This window comes from Cebidichthys violaceus, unplaced genomic scaffold (genome assembly GCF_023349555.1).
Source record: "Cebidichthys violaceus isolate CVI_PGR_0920_01 unplaced genomic scaffold, fCebVio1.0.p SCAF_31, whole genome shotgun sequence".
Taxonomy (NCBI): Eukaryota; Metazoa; Chordata; class Actinopteri; order Perciformes; family Stichaeidae; genus Cebidichthys; species Cebidichthys violaceus.
Window position 1 is genome coordinate 2,800,446 of NW_027176495.1, and position 21,049 is coordinate 2,821,494.

The window sequence follows — 21,049 nt, forward strand, 5'->3', positions numbered from 1 at the left end:
AGCACAGGTTGCATAACGGCCCACAGAGAAGGAGTTACTCCAGCAGTCGGTTAGTCATCAAGCTGTTTGGTTTCGGACAGACTTAGGTGTTGTTTCGGTTTACGACACCGTCCTGTCAGTCTGTAGACGGTAGTTTAAACACTGCATATTCATTTTTGGAGTTTTCTTTGTGGATGAAGATGATACAAGGCTCCTCACTGTCACAATCCTGCTTTATGAATCACTCAAGCCCTCACCTGCAATGACGGTCAGGAAGGAATGTAATCGGCGGATCTCAGAATCAGATGATGTGAGTCATGGACACCACACGGCACAAGAGCACAGCATGAATGAGTTGTATCATGACTGTAGTACTACGGTGAAGCAAGTCACAGAACAGGGTGTACTCTTATGTGAAAGAGAGAACCAGAACCTTGTCCTATGAATCAGACTTTACTCTTCCTTCTTTCTCATTTGTCTGCTTCAACGCTTCACGACTCATTTTGAATCTTGATTTAGGTTTTCTTTCTGTCTGAAGGTTGATGATATGATGGTGCCGACCCACTCCTGAGAATGTATGAGGTGATGTCCGGTGACACCCTGTCCTGGAAGGTGCCCAGTCCGAGACAAAGCGCGTCCAGCTCCGAATCGCAATTCACTGGAGACGGAGGGCCAGTCAAGATCCTCAAAGTGTGCTTCTGCACCAACAACAACGTGGGCAAGAACTTCAAGCTGGTTAAATGTGACAGCTCCTGGCAAATTAGGGTGAGAGTAATGCAAAACACACGGGGAAGGGAGGTAACGTGTCGGAAGATTGTGATGAAGATGGGAATCGTGTTGATCTGAGATACTTGATGTTACAAATGGAAGACAGAAGGTGGTGCTTTGTGTTTGAGCCAGATGTTTGAATTGGCCCTTCCTTTATCAGTCGTTCCGGGTACAACAGGCAGAAATCTCATTTATCACTTTTACAGCTAATTTGTTTGCCTTTGCATGAAAAGCTGCAGAAAGTATCAACCACAAAGTGCAATAAAAAGAAAGGATCACTAGAATTCATGATATTTAAACAATAAATCCTCATTGGGTGTCCTTCAGGCCATCATCCGGTCGATTCTGATCTGTGGTCGATTAGGGCCGAACATCGAACACGCAGGATGCTACGGTCTCCTGCTGAAGCACCTGAAGTCAGAGGAGCTTCACTGGCTGCATCCAGATATGACCGTTGGCGAGGTGGAGCAGCGCTACGAGAGCCATCACGCAGAAGCCGAGTGGAGGTACAGATGGATAACCGGGACGTTTTGTGTCCGATTCCATCTCGTTTTGATTTTAAAGTTTGGCATTTCTTTTCCAATGCAGGTATGACCTTCGTATCCGATACGTCCCCGTCAATTTCTTGGAAAAGTTCAAAGATGACAGATCTACGTTAGTGTTTTTTTACCAACAGGTAAGAAGCTACAGCGTATTTCATTTTTGAACTTTGCGTCAATAAGAGGTGATGTTTTCACCCCGCATAGGAGAGCAGCTGTGACGCTTCCCTTCACTGGTTTTGTGTTGATAAAGTTTGGTTTTTAATCTGCATACAGTAATGTAAAGAAGGGTCACCAGCCTCCGGGCTAGAAGTCTACACAGCCACAGCATTTCTGCTAACCGTTGAATACTAACGATCAACATGTAAACACTCCTTTAACTTGAAACCTTTGTGATCTTTACTGTCCACCATATCTAAATGAGTTTTGAGTTTGGTACAGCGTTGTAATAGTCCGGTGCTGTTGCAGTGTTTGTTGGTATCACTGACTTCTCTTTGACCTGACTACAGGTGCGCAGTGATTACATGCAGCATCACGCCTCTAAGGTCAGCGATGGGATGGCGCTGCAGCTTGGGTGTTTGGAGATCAGGTGAGTCGTTTGATTGAATCTGTTTCATTAAATGCGGAGATAACGCAGATGGAGTTGGTTAAAGTTTGTCCATGTGTTACACAGCGTGTACTGTGTGAGTTTCATGTTCGTGATTTGGTTAATAATAGATAACGTCCAGATTATGAGTAGGTCATAAAGTAGCTTGATGAACATTTGGTTGTGTAGAATACATTGAGATGTTTTCTTGTTTCAGGAGGTTCTACAAAGACATGAATGCAAAAGGTCTCGAGAAGAAGTCCAACTTTGAGCTGCTAGAGTGAGTTTTCCATTATTAAGTGTAATCTTGGCGACATAACTCCACTTATATCTCTGCATGGACCGACAGTGAGCCTTGGATTTATGGAACCCTTTCAAAGCCCCACTGGTTACACACTCCTTGTAGCAGCTTGACTACATTTTGTTTGATTTATTCAAAGAGGACATTAAGAACATAATGTTTTAATCTGGTAGCAACATTTTTCTTCCTGTTTTTCTGATCTTTCCTTTACAAATGAAGAAAAGAGGTGGGCCTGGACCTCTTCTTCCCTCAGCAGCTGATTAACAGCATGAAGGTAAACTACAAAACCTCAAATGTGTTTCCGTATTTCCGACCAGGTGCTCGATCAGACCGTTATCACGGTGTACATATGAGAGTATTTTTTAAGTTTCCCTGCTTGTGATCCAGTCAAGGCATCTGCGGAAGTTGATCCAGCAAACGTTTCAACAGTACGCGACACTCAAGGAGGAGGACTGCATGAACAAGTTTTTCGAGACCCTCAAAGAGTTCGTCAGCTTCGATGAAGAGGTTTTCCCATGTGAACTAGTGGTGAGTAGCCCCTAAATCCTGTGGTGGTGGTGATGAACACCAGCCGCTCCACACATAACCCGCTGTTGTTCACGTTAATGTTACCAACATTTAACCACGCTCACCGTCAACAGCAAGGCTGGAGTCTAGCAGTGGAGCTGGTCATCGGTGGGAGGGGGATTCGCCAACGCACACAGAAGAATTCAGCGGTAAGCAGCGCAAAGATCATATATGTTACATTGATTTGTGTTTTATATCAAATCTATTCAGCGTAGTAGCAGGATCTTCACGGCTCCACAGCCGTGGCCCGGAGGCATCATGTTTTCTGGTTGTTCGTCCGTCCGTCCGTCCGTCCGTCCGTCCGTCCGGTCCATTCTTGTGTTTGCATCATCTCAGGGGTGGCTTGATAGAATCATCAACTGATTAGATCAAAGGTTGCAAAACCTCACACAACAGTCTTTTTGGGCCATAACTCAAGAATTCATGCGCTAATTAGGAAACGGGGGAAACAGCAAGCCTGGCTCTGTCCAAAGGAAACAAAACCAGAACCTCTGAAGCTCACTAATTAACAGTGAGCTCCCCAAGTCCACACGCCGGCTGCTAACTGGCTGCTCTGGAAGTTGATTAAATGAATTAGTGGTAGCAGCATTAATTAGTTCCTGCTGGGTTTTGAAGTCTAGACATAAGAAACATGTCTCTTGCCATCAGTGGATGCTGCGCCGCTATAGTGGATCTACCACAGCTCGTCAAATTGAATAATTTAACTTACTGCAGTCCTCTCTTTTGTGCCTCAGCCGGTTTTTCTAGCCGACTTCAAACAGATCAAGAAAATACAATGCTTATCTCAGAGCGATGGGAAGGCTCTGTTAGACCTCAACGTAGAGGGGGCCAGACAAGTGAGTACCACAGCACCATCTAGTGGTTCTACACGGTTACTTTGTACAGTGTTCAGATACAGAATCTACTCGCTCACGGTGCCCTTTTGTCTTGTTTCCGACAGCCGCTGTCCATCAATGTGGCCACGGTCCCTATGGCAGAGAACATGATGGACCTCATCGATGGATACTGCCGCTTGGAAAAAGACACGGACGAAACTGTCATCTACCGACCAAATAAAGGTGTGCAGGACTCAGACGCTTTGCCCTGTCGCAGCATCACCGTGTGTTGAAGTAATACATATGTCGGATGCCTCAGAAGCTGGATGACAAACTTGTATTGTATTATATGAACTGGATTGGAATTCTCATAACTAGTTTCTGTCCTAGATGCCAATGTGCGGAGTGCCCTGCCTGAGATCCCCACAGAGTGAGTGGGTGTTTTATAACTTTGGATGATTTGTGTTCCCTCTCAGCCTCGGTGCATCTGCAGAGTTCAAGCTGTAGTAATTCATTTTGGTTGTAATAAGAAGTGAAGAGTTAGAGTTATTGATGGGAACGGCTGTTCTATTGAATCATTCTGTCAGCGCTCTGAGGAGCAATACATTTCATTCTGTGTTTTCTCTGGAGCAGAAAAGACACCAGCTCGATCAGACACAGCATGGGTGAGCTGACAGTGTTCAGAATTTGACATAACCTCTATGTGTAATGTAATACAGAGCTCCTCCTTTATATCATTGTCTTACCAAAACAAGTAGGTGCATATTGATCTTTCTTTTGTGTTTTCAGGGTCGGATATCTATTGTGAAATTCTGGATGAAAGGCCGACATCAGGTCCGTTCAGAGTATTCCTGTCTTCAGCAGAATGATTAGTGTGTGAACTGACTTCTCAACTTTCATATTTTAAATCTCCTTCTGTAGTTGTTAAGTACGGGATCGACCGAAGTGACATTGTTCTGGGCCGAATCCTTGGTGCGGGTTTTTTTGGGGAGGTCTACGATGGAGTTTACAAAAAAGATGTAAGTGTATCTCCCGATTGAATTATATCAATACTAACAGCAAAAAAGATTTCTGAAAATATCTTTAAACAGACACTAATGATGGGGAAGCCACAAATCCTCACAAGCTGGAACCAGAACATGTTTGGTGTTTTTGCTTTAATCTATCAATGATCAAAATAGTTTCAGAATGAAGGCATGGTCATGTTGAACTCCACACGAATGCAAAGATGAGAAGCAAATGTTCCCATAGAATGGAAGTGAGCGGGAGGCGCCTCTACTAGTCTCCGTTGAGACATCCACAGCCTCACTGTGTCTTTGTCCATCGTTGATTCAACAGAGTGGCGAGAGGATCAATGTGGCAGTGAAGACCTGCAAAGACTGTTCACCTGATGTGATGGAGAAGTTCACCAGTGAAGCAGGTAATTCCACTTGTGTTTTAGATTCATCAGGAAGTAAACGTGATGACAAGAACTATGACAATTACTTTGTGAACTTTGTGTATTTGCCAGTAATTATGAAGAACCTCAATCATCAGCACATCGTCAAGCTGATCGGAATCATCGAGGACGATCCTGTGTGGATCGTCATGGAGCTCTATCAGTATGGAGAGGTTAGTGACATTCTTAGTATTTGAGTGCAGTCGCGCTGTATAACCGGACTGAAAGCTTGGGACGGTTCTGGCGTGAGTCGTGGTGTTGCAGCTAGATTCACGGATCTCACCGTGACGGAAAGAAGAAGTGTGACAGACGCTCAGCGTTCGACTGCAGAATAAGTGAATTCCTGACTTCCTCAATTGTTGACGTTGCAGCTCGGGAACTACCTATCAGAGAACCAGAACACGATGACAAATATAACGCTGGTGCTGTACAGCCTGCAGATCTGCAAGGCTCTCGTCTACCTCGAGGGGGTCAACATGGTACACAGGTGAGAGGCTCCTTTCACTGTGGAGGTACGGCTGTATTCATCACAGGAACATACGGCGTGGAACTGAAGAACGATCACATAATAATCCTGATCAATTAGTAAAATCAACTGTAAAGTGATGGACCCATATTGTAACATATGCATGAAAACCAAGGGCTCATAATAAGAGTGTAACAAACCTTTTAGTCGGGGATGATGATGATGATGATGTTGATGATGATGACGACTTTGACACCACTGAGTCACGGTGACCAGCTAACCCACACTGAATCAGGATGACATTAATGAAGGAGGTCCTTTGTGACTGTCAGAAGAGAAGAGGCACAGCCTTAATGTTCGTGAAGCTGTGATCTGCTGCGCAGCGTTGATTCACAGGATGAGGAACATGCAAGTTGTCAGTCCTATCGATAGATATGGTTGGTGAAAAAACAAAACCTAAAACAGCATCTCAATGTAAATGTAAGGTGATGACAAAGGAAAAGCTGTTTTTATTTGAACATGACATATTTATAGTAAGACGCATCAACAGGAAGATGACAGGAAAGCTGTTTCTGCAGAATGTTATCCACTCTGGACTCAAAAAACACAGACAAAGGAAATGACTCTCTGGATTCCTGTTGAATTACTTTCTGAGAGAGAGAGAGAGAGAGAGAGACAGAGAGAGAGAGAGAGAGAGAGAGAGAGAGAGAGAGAGAGAGAGAGAGAGAGAGGGCGCCATTTAAGAAAGTTTGCTTGAATAATCTACATTTGTCTCATCTCCATCTGTACATGAATCGGTTCTCTCTGTGTTATTCGTGTCTCAGAGACATTGCTGTGCGGAACATCTTAGTGGCCAGTCCAGACTGCGTGAAGCTCGGAGACTTCGGTCTGTCGAGATACATCGAGGACGAGGAATACTACAAAGGTAAGAGATGCGTTGAGGAAGCTGACTTGACGGTGGCACTTTTTATTCCTGGACACCTAATTGTGTCTATCGTAATGCATAATATCCACATGTCCAGACTAGTGAAGAGGGAACGTCACATGATGTAGTCGCCATGTCTCCCGTTTCTTTGCAGCGTCTGTTACTCGGTTGCCGATCAAGTGGATGGCTCCAGAATCCATCAACTTCAGACGTTTCACCACCGCCAGTGATGTCTGGATGTTTGGTGAGCTAAATAAGAACTACATGAATTACAACAGCGCAGGAAGCCTCACTCAGAAGGCCCTGCATGGTTTAATACGCTGGTCAAATGACTTGAACGGATGCAGAGACTCTTTATGAACGTTTGTATCGACCATGTACAGGGTTTCCTAAGTACACGATTGAGTTCTGTTCATCTGTTACCGGTACATCTCTACCTGTCTTCACCAAATCAGCACCATCTTGTGGTCCACTTCATCGCCACACTGTGATCCGGTGCATTTCATACCAATAGATACATAAATGAATCAAGGTCTTACATCTAGATCCTCATGTTTTACTTCAACTTTTACTGAGATTTCAGGTACAAAAATCAAAAATGAAAGTCTGCATATTCTGACCTTTGATGATGTCATCTTCTTGAGAGAGGCGAAAAGGGAACAAGGCATAAGAACCTTAACGCCACTCTTTATTCATATATCTCCCCGAAAGCAAAATATTCAACTTTCTATCCTTTATGTTTTCAAGCCAAAACAAAGAGGTTAATATAGAATTATGTACGGTAATAACAATCATTCTAATATGCATGGATAATATGCGTCACAGTCACTGTGTGTCTCAGAACCGTCTGTTTCTCTGTCTGCGCTGCTCTAGCTGTGTGTATGTGGGAGATAATGAGTTGTGGAAAGCAGCCGTTCTTCTGGCTTGAGAACAGAGACGTCATCAACCAACTGGAGCAGGGAATCAGGCTGCCCAAGCCAGACAACTGCCCTCCTGCCCTCTACTCACTGATGACCCGCTGCTGGTCCTACGATCCCAGAGAGAGACCCAGCTTCACGGAGCTGGTGGTGAAGATCAGGTACTTCTTCATTCAGTGTTAAAACATGCTCTCATTACTCTGTGGTATCGTAGCCTTTGTTTTAATTTAATGCATCAATGCGCCCACCTTCAATAACAGCCCATTAGATGAGTTTCTGTTCCTCTCTTAAGACATCATATATAGTAACTTGTTGTCCAAAATCTGTCAGTGATGTCCACAAGATGGAGAAGGAGCAGGAAGTGGAGAGAGAGAGGGACAGAGCGCGCTCCACCAAACTTTTCGACAAGTTAAACTTCAACGAGCCTCCTCCCAAGGCAGGGCTGTGACTTCACAAAGAACTGCACATTATTCAAATGTCTTAAGCCAGTGCTTGTTTTTTAATACATATTTTGAATATTCACTGTAGCCTTCAAGAATGAAACCGGGGCGGTTCGGGAACACGCTGAGTATTGGTCTACACATTCAGGTACTGTAGCGCACCCAGGTGATCTCTGACCTCCAACATGACGCACTTCTAAAATAGATGAAGTGATGTGTGTGTCTGTGCAGCTGAACGAGGCTCTGTGTGCCAGCTCACCGGACCTGGCCAGCCCGTCTGAATACCAGTCCCCCGTCGACTCCATGCACACTATTGGGTTGCCAGCCATCAGGTCCCCTCGGCGTCGCAGCATAGGGGTAAGAAAGACTCTTGAATTCCTGTGTTGTAACGTTGATGAAGCTGGAGTTCATGATGAACTCTGTGTGTTGTTAATCCGTTATCCTCCCGTTACTCCTCCACCGACTACAGGAGGGCGAGTTTTTCCGAATGGAAGCGAGCAGCAGGGAGGACGCCACGCGCCTGTGGCAGAAGGAGAGACGGCACATGCAGAACACTCTCCGCCGGCAAAAAGAGCAGATGATGGAGGATGAGAAGTGGCTGGAGAAGGAGGAGAGACTCCTGGTGGGAAACAGAGCATCATTACCTTTTGTCAAACCCCTCTCTGTGTCTCTGTGTCCCCTCACTCGGTTGAACGTGGCCCTGGAGGCTACGTGGAACGAGGCATCGTTAAACAATACCGACCCACTTGTCCGCTCTCGATGCCCTGCTAGCTTTAAATTGAATGTCCCCCTGGTATCGGTTCCAAAGAGGGGGTTCATGTCCGTATTGTATAAAATGAACCTGCCTGTTCTTTTGCAGGACCCCATGGGACCAGAGGACGCTGCCGGCCCAGCGGTAGGTGCACTGATACAAACGGAGCTTTTTACAGTCACTGTGTGTCTCACATTTCTGAGCCCAGTTTGTTTTCTTTGGCAACATATTCTGATTCCCATTAGTGAGCAAACGGTCAGCGTGATGCCACACAACATGTAGCAGTTTGAGTGCAATGATGACGAAAACAGCTCAACAGTAGGCATTCATATTTGAGACAATATCTTAAAAGATATTGTTTTTATCCTCAAAATGCACATTACTTTGACTCTCTAATGTCTATATCTGGGGTGGCAAACCTATGGCCTGCGGGCCAACTGTGGCCCGCCGATCATTTTTTGAAATGGTCCCAGATTATGACTTGTGCATATTTCTAATAAATTGCAGTGTTCGTACACATCCTAGTTTAAACACGAGGCGTCGACTACATGTGGTGAAGTTATCTCTGTCTCTTGAAACCAATAAATTACCGTTATTAAAGTGCCTTTATTTACAGATTTACATCTAACATTTTTAACTGTATTATAGTTTAAAAATATTGAAGGAATTTAAAATATATTGAAGGGCAGCAGGTACAGAACTACTTTTTGTAATATGTGAGCACACCAGTAAATGTCAAACATTACATTGTTTTGTGGTGTTGACACAGAACAGAGATTCATCTTCTTCTATTCTCTTTAGTCCCCTGAAGGTGACGCAGAAAACTGTAAGTCCTTTAAAGAAATTTCCATTTTACTTTGAGTCCTTCTGGTCTCTCTAAACCCTCCTGACTTTCATTTCTCTCATCTTCCTGCCATGCAGCACCTCCAGACAAGCCCCCGAGGCTCACAGCACAGGTAATGGATATTGACTCATTAAATCTTTTTAACCCACTGAAAAGACTATTTTAGATAAAGAGAATTCATAATGACTTATGGAGTCATTTCAAGTAAAATCACACCATGCGTTAAAATAGGGCCCAGTGGTCCTTTGTGTAAGTAAAGAGGATGAATATTTGTATTATTATATTATATTATATGATATTATATTCCCTCCTGCTAAGCCTACGCCCACAGCTGAGCTGGACCGCTCTGACGACAAGGTGTACCAATACGTCATGGACCTGGTCAAAGTCGTCGTCCAACTCAAGAACGACATCACAGCGGTGCCACCGGAGAAATACATCACCATCGTCCAGGTACGCCGGGACTACGTTCTGTTGTTTGTTGCTACATTAGAATCAAATGTAAGTAATCGTGTAAAACAAACGTGTGGAGTCATACAGCTGATTCATGTCTTGCTTTGATCTCTGCTCACAGTCTGTTGGGATGGCTTTACGGGATCTGATTCGCAGTGTGGATGACGTCCTGCCCTCCTTACACGAGTCCATCAGGACTGAGGTACGGCATATTTACTGCAGCCCGTTTGCCGTCTTTTCTCATCTTCTTGCTTCCTGTCTTTATTGATTTTTCTTTCTCCCAAGCCGTTCCTGCTGTTTGTCCCCGAAACAAAAAGTGACAGAACTCCTCCTCAAACACAAAGCAGCAAAGAGGAAATGACCATTTACTGTTAAATCCATAGTTTTCACATTAGAGCAGTTTGAACAAAGCCGTGTTTATTCATTTATCAAAAAGAGTACAGATTATTTTCATTTGACGATTTTCTTGCTTACTTGAAACAACGATGTACGTAAAGCACCATATATGAGCAAAACGTATGGACAGAATAACAGCAGCAGTTGACAGTATTCTGCATGAGTGGAATTAACTCATCCCTGCAGAAGTTTCAACCAAAACGTGCATAAGCTTCACAAAGATAGTGCCCTATTTATTTGAATCACAAAATATTGTACAGGTGTTTGCAGGCCTTTCCTGCAGCAGGCATTTTGAACTGTCACAGTAGGAAAAGCACAGGTGTTACTTATGACGTTAACGACGGCTCTGTTGTATTCAAGTGTCCCAATACTCCGTGACAGTGAGCCACATGCACAATACCAGGGATTCAGCAATCACTCATTTTGATCATTTTCACCTGTGCTTCTCCGACTGTGACACAAATGTCCTCCATGAAAAAGACCAACGGTGCCATCGATTACGTTTGTTTGCCGTCCCACAGATCGAGGGCACCCAGAAGCTGCTGAACAACGACATGGCGGAGCTGATCAGCAAAATGCGACTGGCCCAGCAGAACTCCATCACCTCTTTGAAGGAGGAGTGTATGAAACAGATGCTGGCTGCAGCACACAATCTGGCTATGGACAGTAAAAACATGTTAGATGCTGTGGACCAGGCCAGAGTCAGGGCCAACTTAGCCAAGCCAGTAGCCCCCTAGTGGACTGTAAGCTCTCCTATTCAGTTCCAAGCTAACGATTCACATCTGTCAGTCGGAAATAACATTTGCACGAAGTTGAGCATTGTTGTTGTGATCAAACTGCTTAAATTAAGGCTGTGTCAATCCTCATCATACCTGTACATGTGTGTTGTTAAAGCTGGTTGAAACTACAGAAGACTCCTAACTAATGCTCTGTTTTTATAGTCACTCCCAACCCTTTTCTGCTCCCTTTGGCTGGTTGATGTGAAAACGCATCATAGGTGGTCCAGCGTGGGAAAGACCCCAAAGACCAGCAAAGACCACAAAGACCCCACATCCAAAGAGTCCGGGTGTCCCTGGTGGCGATGGGCTTAATCAACAGAGAGCTGCAGGGATGATGAGTCTTTGTAGGCCAACCCCAGAACTCAGCATCTGGTTCACTCGACAAAAAGTCAATGGGATTTTTCCATTGGAAAGGTCATTATACTTACAGGTTAGCTAACCTTAGGCTATGAATGAACTACACCACGGTCATATGGACAACTTGGAAGAAAGTGTGTACTTATCAAGGTAGTATGTATACTAACAAGGTCGTTTGGCATCATATTTATGATGCCTTCATTTCAGACAAACTTCATTTAATGTTGACTGTTCTCATTGTGATTGGTGATTAATTGACTTAATTATCTGCTCAGAAATTTAATTTTCCTTGTAAATATAAAATGTGTCAAGCTCAGTCGGCTTTTACAGCAGAGGAAAAACAAAACGATATGATCTGAATTAAAACACAAGGGTTTAGTCTTTCAAACGTGTCAACAGTAACCAGTGTGAAATATTAAGATGATTAAACCAAATGGTTTGAAAGCCATTCTACTGTTCAAAAGTGTTTTATATATACAGTAGATATCTAAAGTTTGACTGACGCATTATATTAAAATTATAAGATGAAGACGGGAACAATGTCGATAATGGATTGTCAGAAAAGTGACAGGTACTCTTGAGAGAAGAGAGCTTTTTGTATAATGTCCATTACTAGCACACAAATCAAGTGATATACAAATAAATGTCATGATGTATACTACTGTACATGCCTGTTCATTGCTGAGGATTTAAATCTAGCGGTTCTGTCCTTTTCACCACACAAGAAACGCCACAGAAGAGTTTTCAAAGGTTTCAAGAGGGTATTTATTACATAGTATGATCATTCAAAAACAATTGTAATCATGAGAAAGAAAACAGGTAAAAAATGGGAAATTCTCTCCAAACCAGCACAAATGACCCAGTTAGTGAGTCTAGTCCAGTATGTTACAGACTCCCAGTACAGCATGCCAATGCTGGTCAAACCACAGAGGGGGAACGAGGTTTCTCCTAGCGTCTCGTCGTAGCGCTGCTCTCATTCAGCTGTTGGAGCTGTTTAGCTACTGTCCATTAACAGCTAGTCCCAGTGCCATGACACACATATCCCTGCATTACAAGTTAATCTAATGCACCGCTAATTAGGTCACTACATTTAAAACTAGAGTTCTTCAAACAACAGAGAAAAGTAATCACATTGCTGTAACGCTTTACCCAGCACCGACACTGGCTCCATGCTATTTGGCTAGCATGTGACGCTAACTGACATGCTAACAGAGACAATATACTAAACACTGGCGCGTTAACATACTAACATGAGTATGCATGTTGACATGCTAATGTTAGCATTCAGGTCAAACTCAACCAAAGTAACATTACAGGTGAGGCCAACAAAGTGCAGCTTAGATGGATGAAAGTTGATCAAGTGACGAGTAAAATGGACACTAGAGAGGACAGAGGAGGTGAGAAGATCTAAAATTAGCACAAAAAAACCCGCTAACGCAGCAAGTTACATACAGTTTTCACATTCCGAGTCTTGAAGGGCAGTTCAGCTACATTTTGAATGCTGAACTTCACTAACTAGTGGTGGTGATGGATTTTCTCACACCTCCTCAGGTGAGCTAGATCATGCCGGCTAGCCAAGGGGGTAGGAAGAGGCCGATGGTCCCAAGCAGGCACACAATGATGAACATCCACAGGAAGATGCGGTCAATCACCATTGCGACATACTTCCAATCCTCTTTCACCTGAGTGGAATTAAGAGCAACAGAAAGAGAGAAAAATGAGAGAAAACAAGAATTCTTATTGTGATGTCCATAGTTTGTAAGCAAACATCTAACAGTTATGGATATTTGGAGCCACCTGGGTAATGGAAGTCGATTGTTCACTCTCTTTATCTATTAACAGAAATCTTAAAGGACTTCACATTCACGGAGCTCAAGGGATGCTATGATATTTGTATCAGTGCTATAACAACACACACTACACTGAACCGTTATCCATGTATTGAAAGGACGTTTTTGCTGCAACAGTGCTATAAAGGACAGGTGTCCGTTCTGATATTAGAAGAAGTGATATTCCATTGATACTCACGCTGAAGTCGGCGTCCTCAGCCCTCAGATGGTCTGCAATGTAGTGCACCCCTTCCAGAGCGCGTATAACACTTGGTGAAAGCAGGAACGTTGAGTCTGATACGGCGTTGTCAGCTTTAGTGGGCCTCTGAGTGGGATTGGCTCTGGCCCCTATTGAAAGTCGGTTTGTCCCTGCAGGCCCCTCCTGTTGGTTCTGGCTGTTCTGTGGGTTTTTCTGTTGCGGCGGAGGCGTCGCCCCTGGAGGTCTGGGCGAAGGAGGGCGAAAGGAGAAGTACGACGTCAGCGTTCCCAGCTCTAAATCCTCATAAGAGCTCCTGTCGGGGTCCTCTGACGTGGTCCCATCTCTTAACCAGGTGGCCGAGGTGCTGAGGCAGTTGCTGGATTTGAACCCGGTTATCCGTCCCTGCCGGCGCACCAGCGCCGCTTCCTGCTGCATCAGCAACAGCCTGCGACGCCGGCCATTTGGCGCAGGCCGCCGCATGAACAGCCAGCGTGGGATCAGGTTCAGGAACACGGAGTGGACCCAGCGGGGCATCTTGTGAGTGCTGGGGGAGCGATGGTGCACGTTGAGCACGAAGACCGTGATGACGATGGAGAGGGTGACGAAGATCATGGTGAAGAGGAGGTACTCGCCGATGAGCGGGATGACGAGGGACGTGGACGGAATGATCTCGGTGATGAGGAGAAGGAAAACGGTGAGGGACAGCAGCACGGAGATGCACAGGGTGATCTTCTCACCGCAGTCCGAGGGTAGATAGAAAACCAGAACCGTGAGGCAGGAGATCAGCAAACAGGGGATGATGAGGTTGATGGTGTAAAACAAGGGAAGCCTTCGAATGATGAAGAAGTAGGTGATGTCCGGGTAGATCTCATGGCAGCAGTCGTATTTCTTTGTGTTGTATGTCCCCACGGCGTTGATGATGGCCCACTCGCCGCTCTCCCAGTAGTTGTTCAGGTCCACTGTGTTTTCCGTTCGCTCCAGGTCGATCTTGGCCTTGTCGTAGGTCCAGGAGCCAAATTTCATTTTACAGTTCTGTTGATCGAAGGGGAAGAAGGTGACGTCGATGCTGCAGGAGCTCTTGTAAATGGCAGGAGGGACCCAGCGGACTTTACCGGTGTGGAATAGGTGAGCTTTCGTCATGTGGGTCACGGCAAACTCTCCATCAGCGCTGGGAAAGCAGAGACCTCAGTTTTTAAATATCTGGGAACTGAGGCTGAACAGGTAGATCAAGCTGCTTCCATCTAACCCTTGTGCTGAGACAAGGATCTTTCCTCACTTTAGAAACTATGCAGTGTAAAAGTATTGATTCCCCAATAATCATGGTCTCAGTAATCTCCCTCCATCCATCGCTTTAATGATAACAGCTTCTGCTGAAAACGTTATGATGAGTCCTTATCATTCCATCAGTTTCACAGCTTTCCTTAATTTAATTTACAGATTGTGATCACACACCGGCTCGATGGAGCAGAACTCCACCATCAACGCGCTCGCTTTAATCTCCTTCAGGTGAGAAGGGAGAGCTTTCTCAAAATCTATTTCACACTGTAGCAGTTACACTATGAAGGTTGACAGCATCAACACGCATGAAGACATGTTCAGTAGAAATGTAACAGGAACAAGCGTTCACGCTGTAGCTTGACTTGAAGGTGTTGACAGCAGAATGTTTTATTATCACTAGATGGCGGCATTTTCATACCATACACCATATCCAGTAAAGAGGCGTCAGTTTGAACCAACATATCACTTTGAGTGGAGCCGTTACTCTGCATCAGCCTCCACTGTTGCATGTCATGAAAATGACCTGATGATGAAACCAATTAAATAGTTCATGTGGAGTAGAGCTGCATAAATGTGTCAATTCACCGCTGAGCTGATTGACAGAAAATTAATTAGCAACAATTTGAACAATCAATTTATCATTTAAGCAACAGAAATGCAAAACGATTCTCCGGTTAAAGCTGCTCAGTTGTGAATATCTGATGGATTTCTTTATCCTTTATGACAGTAAACTCTGGGTTTAATATTTTAATATTAGATTAATATTGTCATTGATTACGGTTTTAGACCAAACTATGAATCTGTTCATTAAGAGAATAATTGACAGATTAAACAATAATACCAATAGCTTAATAATAACTGCAGGCCTGATGGTGAGGCTATTTTAGTCTCTTATCACACTCACTTGTTGTAGAGGACAATGTCTGGGACCCATATGAGCTCTGAGGGCACTCTGATGGACGTCACGTTGTCGTAGTCAGATGGTTTCCAGCGAAGTTTGTAGTCATTCCACTCCTGAGAGACACACATGTTATGATCCTTGATCGTCATTCAGTTCCTCATAAGTGTTGTCAAATGAGCACTGTAGGTTTTCATATCCTTAACATTTGAAATCACCAGATCTTAATATTCTTAATAATAAATCAATACTGACACATTTCTCTGACCTGTTTAAGCCACACGTTGGTTGTCATCATTTGGTTCTTCTCATCCTAGCAGACAGACAGACAGACAGTAGAGACTGAGTTACGTCTGTCAACTGAGGCCAGAGGAATATATGAGAGAGAGGTTCTTGGAGGTTTGTCAAAGGAGACCCAAATATAGCTTGCAGCAACTTTACTTCAATAACTTGAAGGATGTGAAGTGTTCTGTAACTGGCAGGGCAGAGGAGCACACAGTTTGTTTTTGCTGCTGTATTTTAAAATGCCAAAGAGGCCAAACTGTTGAACAAAGACACACGAGACGGAGTGAAGTCGGTTAAAGTTGCAGTGGGAATATTAAACACACTAATTAAAGCTCTGGGGACACATTACTGCACCTACACTGCACCGATTTATTAAATCTGAAACTTGAGTAAAACAAAGAGAATCACATGTGGTTCACACTAAAAGCAGCTTGCACTGTTGCGTGACGACTCACCACATCAATGAGCTGTGCGATGGACAGTCCAAACTTGACGATGACGACGTCGGAGATGTTCGGCACGGGTCTGGACCACTTGTTGTAAACGGCAAACAGCGTCTTGAAGAGCTGGTCCTCAGCGTGCGAGTGGGTCTTCTCGTGACAAACAACTGCAGAGACATTCCTTCTTGTAATCTTTATCGACACACGTTTATAGAGGACAGATACAATATGGCTGTGTTTGGACATTGGTCACGTGTGTTCAACATTTCACACTCACTCACTTTGTTTTTATTTAAATAAGCACTTACTATTCCACATTTAAATAATCTGAAACTGTTAAATGGAGCTGGAGTTAGTGCAGATATCCTTGAGACATCAAGGTTATTTTGACAGTAATAATATGTGACACGTTTTGTTCAGCAGTTAATATTTGATGGTTTGATAACAAATGCATGTAAAGTGAGTGCTGAGGAGACTGCTCAGTATATCGGGATCATATCCGTGTTCTCTCATCCTCTCATCCTCACTTCTACTGCAGTACATCGGGATATCGTGGCTTTTGGGAGTGAAGGTGAGAGTGTTGAACATCTCGTGTTTCCTCTGAACATCCCGGACCTTTCTCGGCAAAGTCTTATCGACTTTTCCACATCTTAGCAAATCTTCTGATCTCTTGACCTGAGCTCCCCATGCGAGTCGTCTTGAGGTGAGCAGGTGGAGACGGGGAAGTCTGTCCGGTTCAGCTGCAACCGCTCATTTTATCCCCCAAATGTTATTAATATGTTCGCGTTGCTTCACAATGAGAGGTGGCTTAATCAAATTGATTTGGAATATGCAGTCAAGACAGATTTGCGTACAAGCTCAAACTGAGTCACTGTATTATTTTTCTGCAGAATGAAGAGCATGGAAACAGACAGTAAAGCCCTCCTGTTGGGGATTACAGCTCCACCTTCATCAATGTAGTCGGAGTCAATTACACACATCATTGCTTGCTTGTGCTAAGTGGAGGTGAGCTAATTTCTCACCAGTGAAGGGTGTTTATTGTCGAGCTGTCTGCCACTCCGTGTTCCAGCTGATGCATGAAACAATGAACTCACTTTTCACTTGAGGCAGAGGGAGACGATAGCATGTTGACATTTGTGTATTCTCTTCCCTCATCGCTACTGGATTTGATATTTAAGAGTTTTTAAATCAGATGATCATAAAGTGTTTTTTAACATAAATATGGAAAAACATTTAAAGCTACTTCAAGGAACTTTAATTTTGCGTTGATTTTGTGGAAACAAGTGATAATGTTTCAGTGCACCAGAGTTCCTTTAGAAAACCTCTCGTTTGACTCCAGCAGGGTCCCACAGTCTGCTCCTGCTCAGTCCTGGTCCTGGTTCTCCTTCTAGCTAGCTGGCTGGAGGAGTGCTCCACCTCCTGCTGGAGCTTCTAACTGCAGGTTGCAGGTGGCTGCAGAGAAGCCGGATCTGGGTCTCTCTGCTGCCGGAGGCCCCGCTGGAGTCTGAGCTGAAGGACTCTGGTGAACATGCAGGATCCGGATCCGTGGCACCGATGCAGACATTAAGAAACAGCCGATCTTCTTGCTGATATGAAGGTCATATAGAGGCATCAGTATTTCATTGAGACCGTTTCATAACCAGTTTAAAGTTCCTCAAAGTAACTTTAAATAAACGATGTAATGACCCCCATTGGCTTTACTGTAATGAAATTTCTTGTCACCTCTAGACTGACTCATGACACCACTGACTACTGCAATGAGCCACAGTGTGTAGAGTGTGTGTGTGATCAAAGTATACTCATTGTTTAATGCACAGACAGAGAGTGTATCTTATTTATCTTATCCAATATCTGATGGCAGCTTCTCTCTAGAGATTTATGGAAGGAAAGCATCTTGCCTCAAGAATCAATATTTAAAAAAAATTAAAAATCAATAGAGTCACATTGGGTTTACATGCCGTAAACAGCCACTCCCTCTGGATCTCCATCTGACAGTGTGAGGACGTAATGCAGCCTTAATGAGGTGTGCTTCCATCAAGGACCCTAAAACGAGACCTTGGACCACCTGCGGTTAGCAGCAGTCATGGTCGCTTAGCACAGGCCACATCGTCACCGGGCCATGGCTGAGTAGTGGGTCTGACGACCACACTGACAAGTATTTACACCTCTTCAGTGGAGGATAACCAGGCGAGCGGTTTCACTGTGGCATGATGTCTTTAACAGAGGAAGCCTGGACACATATGCAGATGGAGTCTGAGTAGCAGTCAGTCTAACACATGTGGTCTGTGGATATCATGTCAAGTGACAATTTTAAACAACATATAATCATTTGTAAAATTTGAAGATGCAAGAAAGAAAAAGGAGGCATTAGACATGTATGAATTCAGAATTAATTTGCCCATGGTGCACTTGGGCTCATCCCCTGCCATCACGGACTAATTTGATTCTGGCAAACCAGCATGCTCCAGAGCCTCCTTATCTGCTCCCTCGACAGTCAGGGCGGCGCGTGATCATCTGCCCGTGCATCTGGGGAAGGACCAGATGTGGGACTTGACAAAGGAAAGGCTCTTGGGTGCCAAAGATCAAAGGCTCGTCCTGCCAGCAGAGACTTGAGATGAGATGACACCTCCCGACATCCAGCACAGTGGGCCGTGCGTGTTGTACCGCGGCCAACCCCCTTGGCGAGGTGTATGAAAACACTGACCGGTTCAGATGATAAGAGTCAGCAGCTTCTCAAGCCAGAGGCGCTCTCGTGAAATTGGGCTGTCAAATATTTAAGAGTAAAAAGATCACTTCAAAAAATGGCCGTTGTTTGACTGAAATTGCAGGAAATTCAGAAAGCTGAACTCCGTCAGTGACGTAATGAGATTGGCTCGACATCAAGCACCTGCACATGTGATTGCTGGAGCATGTCAAGAGAGCAACCCCCCCCCCCCCCCCCCCCCCCTCACATACGCCTCAAGAAGACGTGATACTTTATCCTAGTCCTCTAGTCCTCACTGGTTTCTCCATTTGACTCTGACTTTCATTCAGTTAAAGGGGAACTCATGAGTGTCAATGTAGAAGCTCCGGATCCAATAAAGCTGTCAAGTTGATGGCTTTAAAGTTGAACCACTTTACGACTGTTGATTATTAAATCAAATTAAATTTAATTATGGTCGGTCAGTGTTACCCAAAGCCCAAAGTGTCGTCCTCAGAAGTCTTCTTTCTGTCCAGAGGTATTCAGTTTACTGTCAGAGAGGAGCTACTAGAACAGATTCACACGTAGGAACCAGAGAACTTGTGCTTTGTATTACTCAAACTGATGAACTAAATAGCTGTCTGCTAGTTGATACATCGTTGCAGCTATAAACTAATACATTCTATAGTATATTTACAGAGAGGGAATCTAAAGTTCAGCTCGACTTAAAGGAATTAACTCTGGGCTTGAACCCGGAAACCTGCATCTTTCTCTTCTCCATCTCTGGTTTGATGAAACTAATCTGACCATTGACACCCACTGAATATATGACTATTACGAAGCTTGTGTAGCTTATCGTGTGGAGTATTTTCTCACATTTGTGCATCTTTTGTGAAGCGCAGCTGCTTCTCTGACAACTTCTGCATGTTCATGGTTAAGGACAGAAAGAGTCCATTCATCTCGAGCCTAACGTTAGCTCGGTGCTACATGTTTAATTAAAACTAGTCACAGCGGAAGTGACAGGTGGAGGGATTCCTGTATGGCGATGATTTCAATGATATAAGAGAAAGGCATTGTGGGAGTTTTCGATGAAAGCATGCGCGCAGGTGTTGAGACCGACAGGTGAGCTTCCAGTGAATGACGTCCAAGCCTCGTAACTTTGCATGTACTCGACGTGCATCACTGGCTACAGCGCACAGAGAGGTCCGTAGCTCTCTGGCTCATCGCTGAGGTCAGAGTGGCTCTAAACATGTTCCACGCGGTGGCTCGTTAACCGACTGCTCCTGTCATGGAGGTCAGGTTGAAGCCTCTACAAGTGACTTAAGAAATGCGCTTACCTGAGTGACAGCAGAGCAGCACGCAGAGGACGGCGGTCCTCGCAGAGAACAGGTGGTCGTGTCCCATTTTGCACTCCGCTGCTGAGAAGTCCCACTTCACCGGAGAGCACGGAGGCGTTTCCGTCCGCTGTCAGAACGTTACCTTGAAACCGTGATTTGTGAGCGAAGCCTGGCATCTTCGCAGCCGGGAGGCATATCAGGACAACTTCTCCCGGTCCCGTTAGTAGAGCTGCGTTTACCTCTGTGGGCGGGGAGTGAGTGTGACGATACTCTGACTGAATAACTTTACCCTAACGCTCCGCATCGATGGCTGCGTCACTCCTCGCACTTTAGCCTTGCTTAGACGGGATGAGCGCGAGTCATGCGCCTCTTGTTTCCGCGCGCCTGAGTCGGTGAGCCATCCGGTGCTGAATCAGGGAGCGGCGCCGGAACACCGTGTCTTACCTCTGCTGTATTTGCAGATTCATGTACCAGACCATAATACTGCCTAACTCAGATATCAAGTAACTCGTTGACGAAAAATAGTCCGGCTTTATTACTGTATATATCTTATCCAAAACAATTCCACCTTTTTACGCACGGTGCCAAGCTTTTACGCGTCATTGGTGCCCCAAGCTAAGTATTCGATATCCATTTTTTTTTAATGATCTCTTTTCCATGATTGGACGCGTTGTTAGTGGACTCTGGTGTCGGTTGGGTCCGTGAAACCGCATCATCCAGTGTGAGGAGACAGGACACATCGGAGTACTCTGGTACCTATAACAGTCCCTCCTCCTTTCTCG

General features: G+C 44.6%; 2 protein-coding genes across 5 annotated transcripts in view; one reads left to right on the forward strand and one right to left on the reverse strand.

Moving 5' to 3' along the window:
• Positions 1–11,982, forward strand: part of ptk2bb (protein tyrosine kinase 2 beta, b) — a 17,655-nt gene extending 5,673 nt beyond the window's left edge. For 2 of the 3 annotated variants that reach the window (XM_068724504.1, XM_068724506.1), the window contains exons 2-31: positions 518–744; positions 1,075–1,253; positions 1,336–1,423; positions 1,796–1,875; positions 2,090–2,152; positions 2,393–2,447; positions 2,561–2,701; positions 2,815–2,889; positions 3,475–3,576; positions 3,681–3,798; positions 3,946–3,985; positions 4,189–4,220; positions 4,345–4,389; positions 4,477–4,574; positions 4,894–4,975; positions 5,066–5,166; positions 5,365–5,480; positions 6,284–6,384; positions 6,539–6,628; positions 7,258–7,462; positions 7,632–7,737; positions 7,830–7,889; positions 7,973–8,098; positions 8,211–8,363; positions 8,601–8,636; positions 9,294–9,318; positions 9,414–9,448; positions 9,655–9,789; positions 9,911–9,991; positions 10,707–11,982. In XM_068724504.1, coding sequence (XP_068580605.1) covers positions 553–744; positions 1,075–1,253; positions 1,336–1,423; positions 1,796–1,875; positions 2,090–2,152; positions 2,393–2,447; positions 2,561–2,701; positions 2,815–2,889; positions 3,475–3,576; positions 3,681–3,798; positions 3,946–3,985; positions 4,189–4,220; positions 4,345–4,389; positions 4,477–4,574; positions 4,894–4,975; positions 5,066–5,166; positions 5,365–5,480; positions 6,284–6,384; positions 6,539–6,628; positions 7,258–7,462; positions 7,632–7,737; positions 7,830–7,889; positions 7,973–8,098; positions 8,211–8,363; positions 8,601–8,636; positions 9,294–9,318; positions 9,414–9,448; positions 9,655–9,789; positions 9,911–9,991; positions 10,707–10,922 — 2,976 coding nt within the window. In that variant the 5' untranslated portion in view covers positions 518–552 and the 3' untranslated portion in view covers positions 10,923–11,982. Of the gene's footprint in view, positions 290–517; positions 745–1,074; positions 1,254–1,335; positions 1,424–1,795; positions 1,876–2,089; positions 2,153–2,392; positions 2,448–2,560; positions 2,702–2,814; positions 2,890–3,474; positions 3,577–3,680; positions 3,799–3,945; positions 3,986–4,188; positions 4,221–4,344; positions 4,390–4,476; positions 4,575–4,893; positions 4,976–5,065; positions 5,167–5,364; positions 5,481–6,283; positions 6,385–6,538; positions 6,629–7,257; positions 7,463–7,631; positions 7,738–7,829; positions 7,890–7,972; positions 8,099–8,210; positions 8,364–8,600; positions 8,637–9,293; positions 9,319–9,413; positions 9,449–9,654; positions 9,790–9,910; positions 9,992–10,706 lie in introns of all 3 variants that reach the window. The other variant, XM_068724505.1, reaches the window with a different exon arrangement.
• A 95-nt stretch (positions 11,983–12,077) lies between these two features.
• chrna2b (cholinergic receptor, nicotinic, alpha 2b (neuronal)) lies at positions 12,078–20,973 on the reverse strand. Of its 2 annotated transcripts, none has more exons than XM_068724509.1 (6): positions 20,268–20,973; positions 16,266–16,417; positions 15,794–15,838; positions 15,532–15,641; positions 13,350–14,517; positions 12,078–13,003 (listed from the first exon to the last, which is right to left on the reverse strand). In XM_068724509.1, the coding sequence occupies exons 1-6, from the start codon at positions 20,332–20,334 to the stop codon at positions 12,878–12,880; spliced, it is 1,668 nt and encodes a 555-aa protein (XP_068580610.1). In that variant the 5' UTR covers positions 20,335–20,973; the 3' UTR covers positions 12,078–12,877. The 2 variants fall into 2 exon arrangements, with proteins under 2 accessions (XP_068580610.1, XP_068580609.1); XM_068724508.1 differs by having other exon boundaries at positions 16,266–17,836.
• Positions 20,974–21,049: the final 76 nt, after the last annotated feature.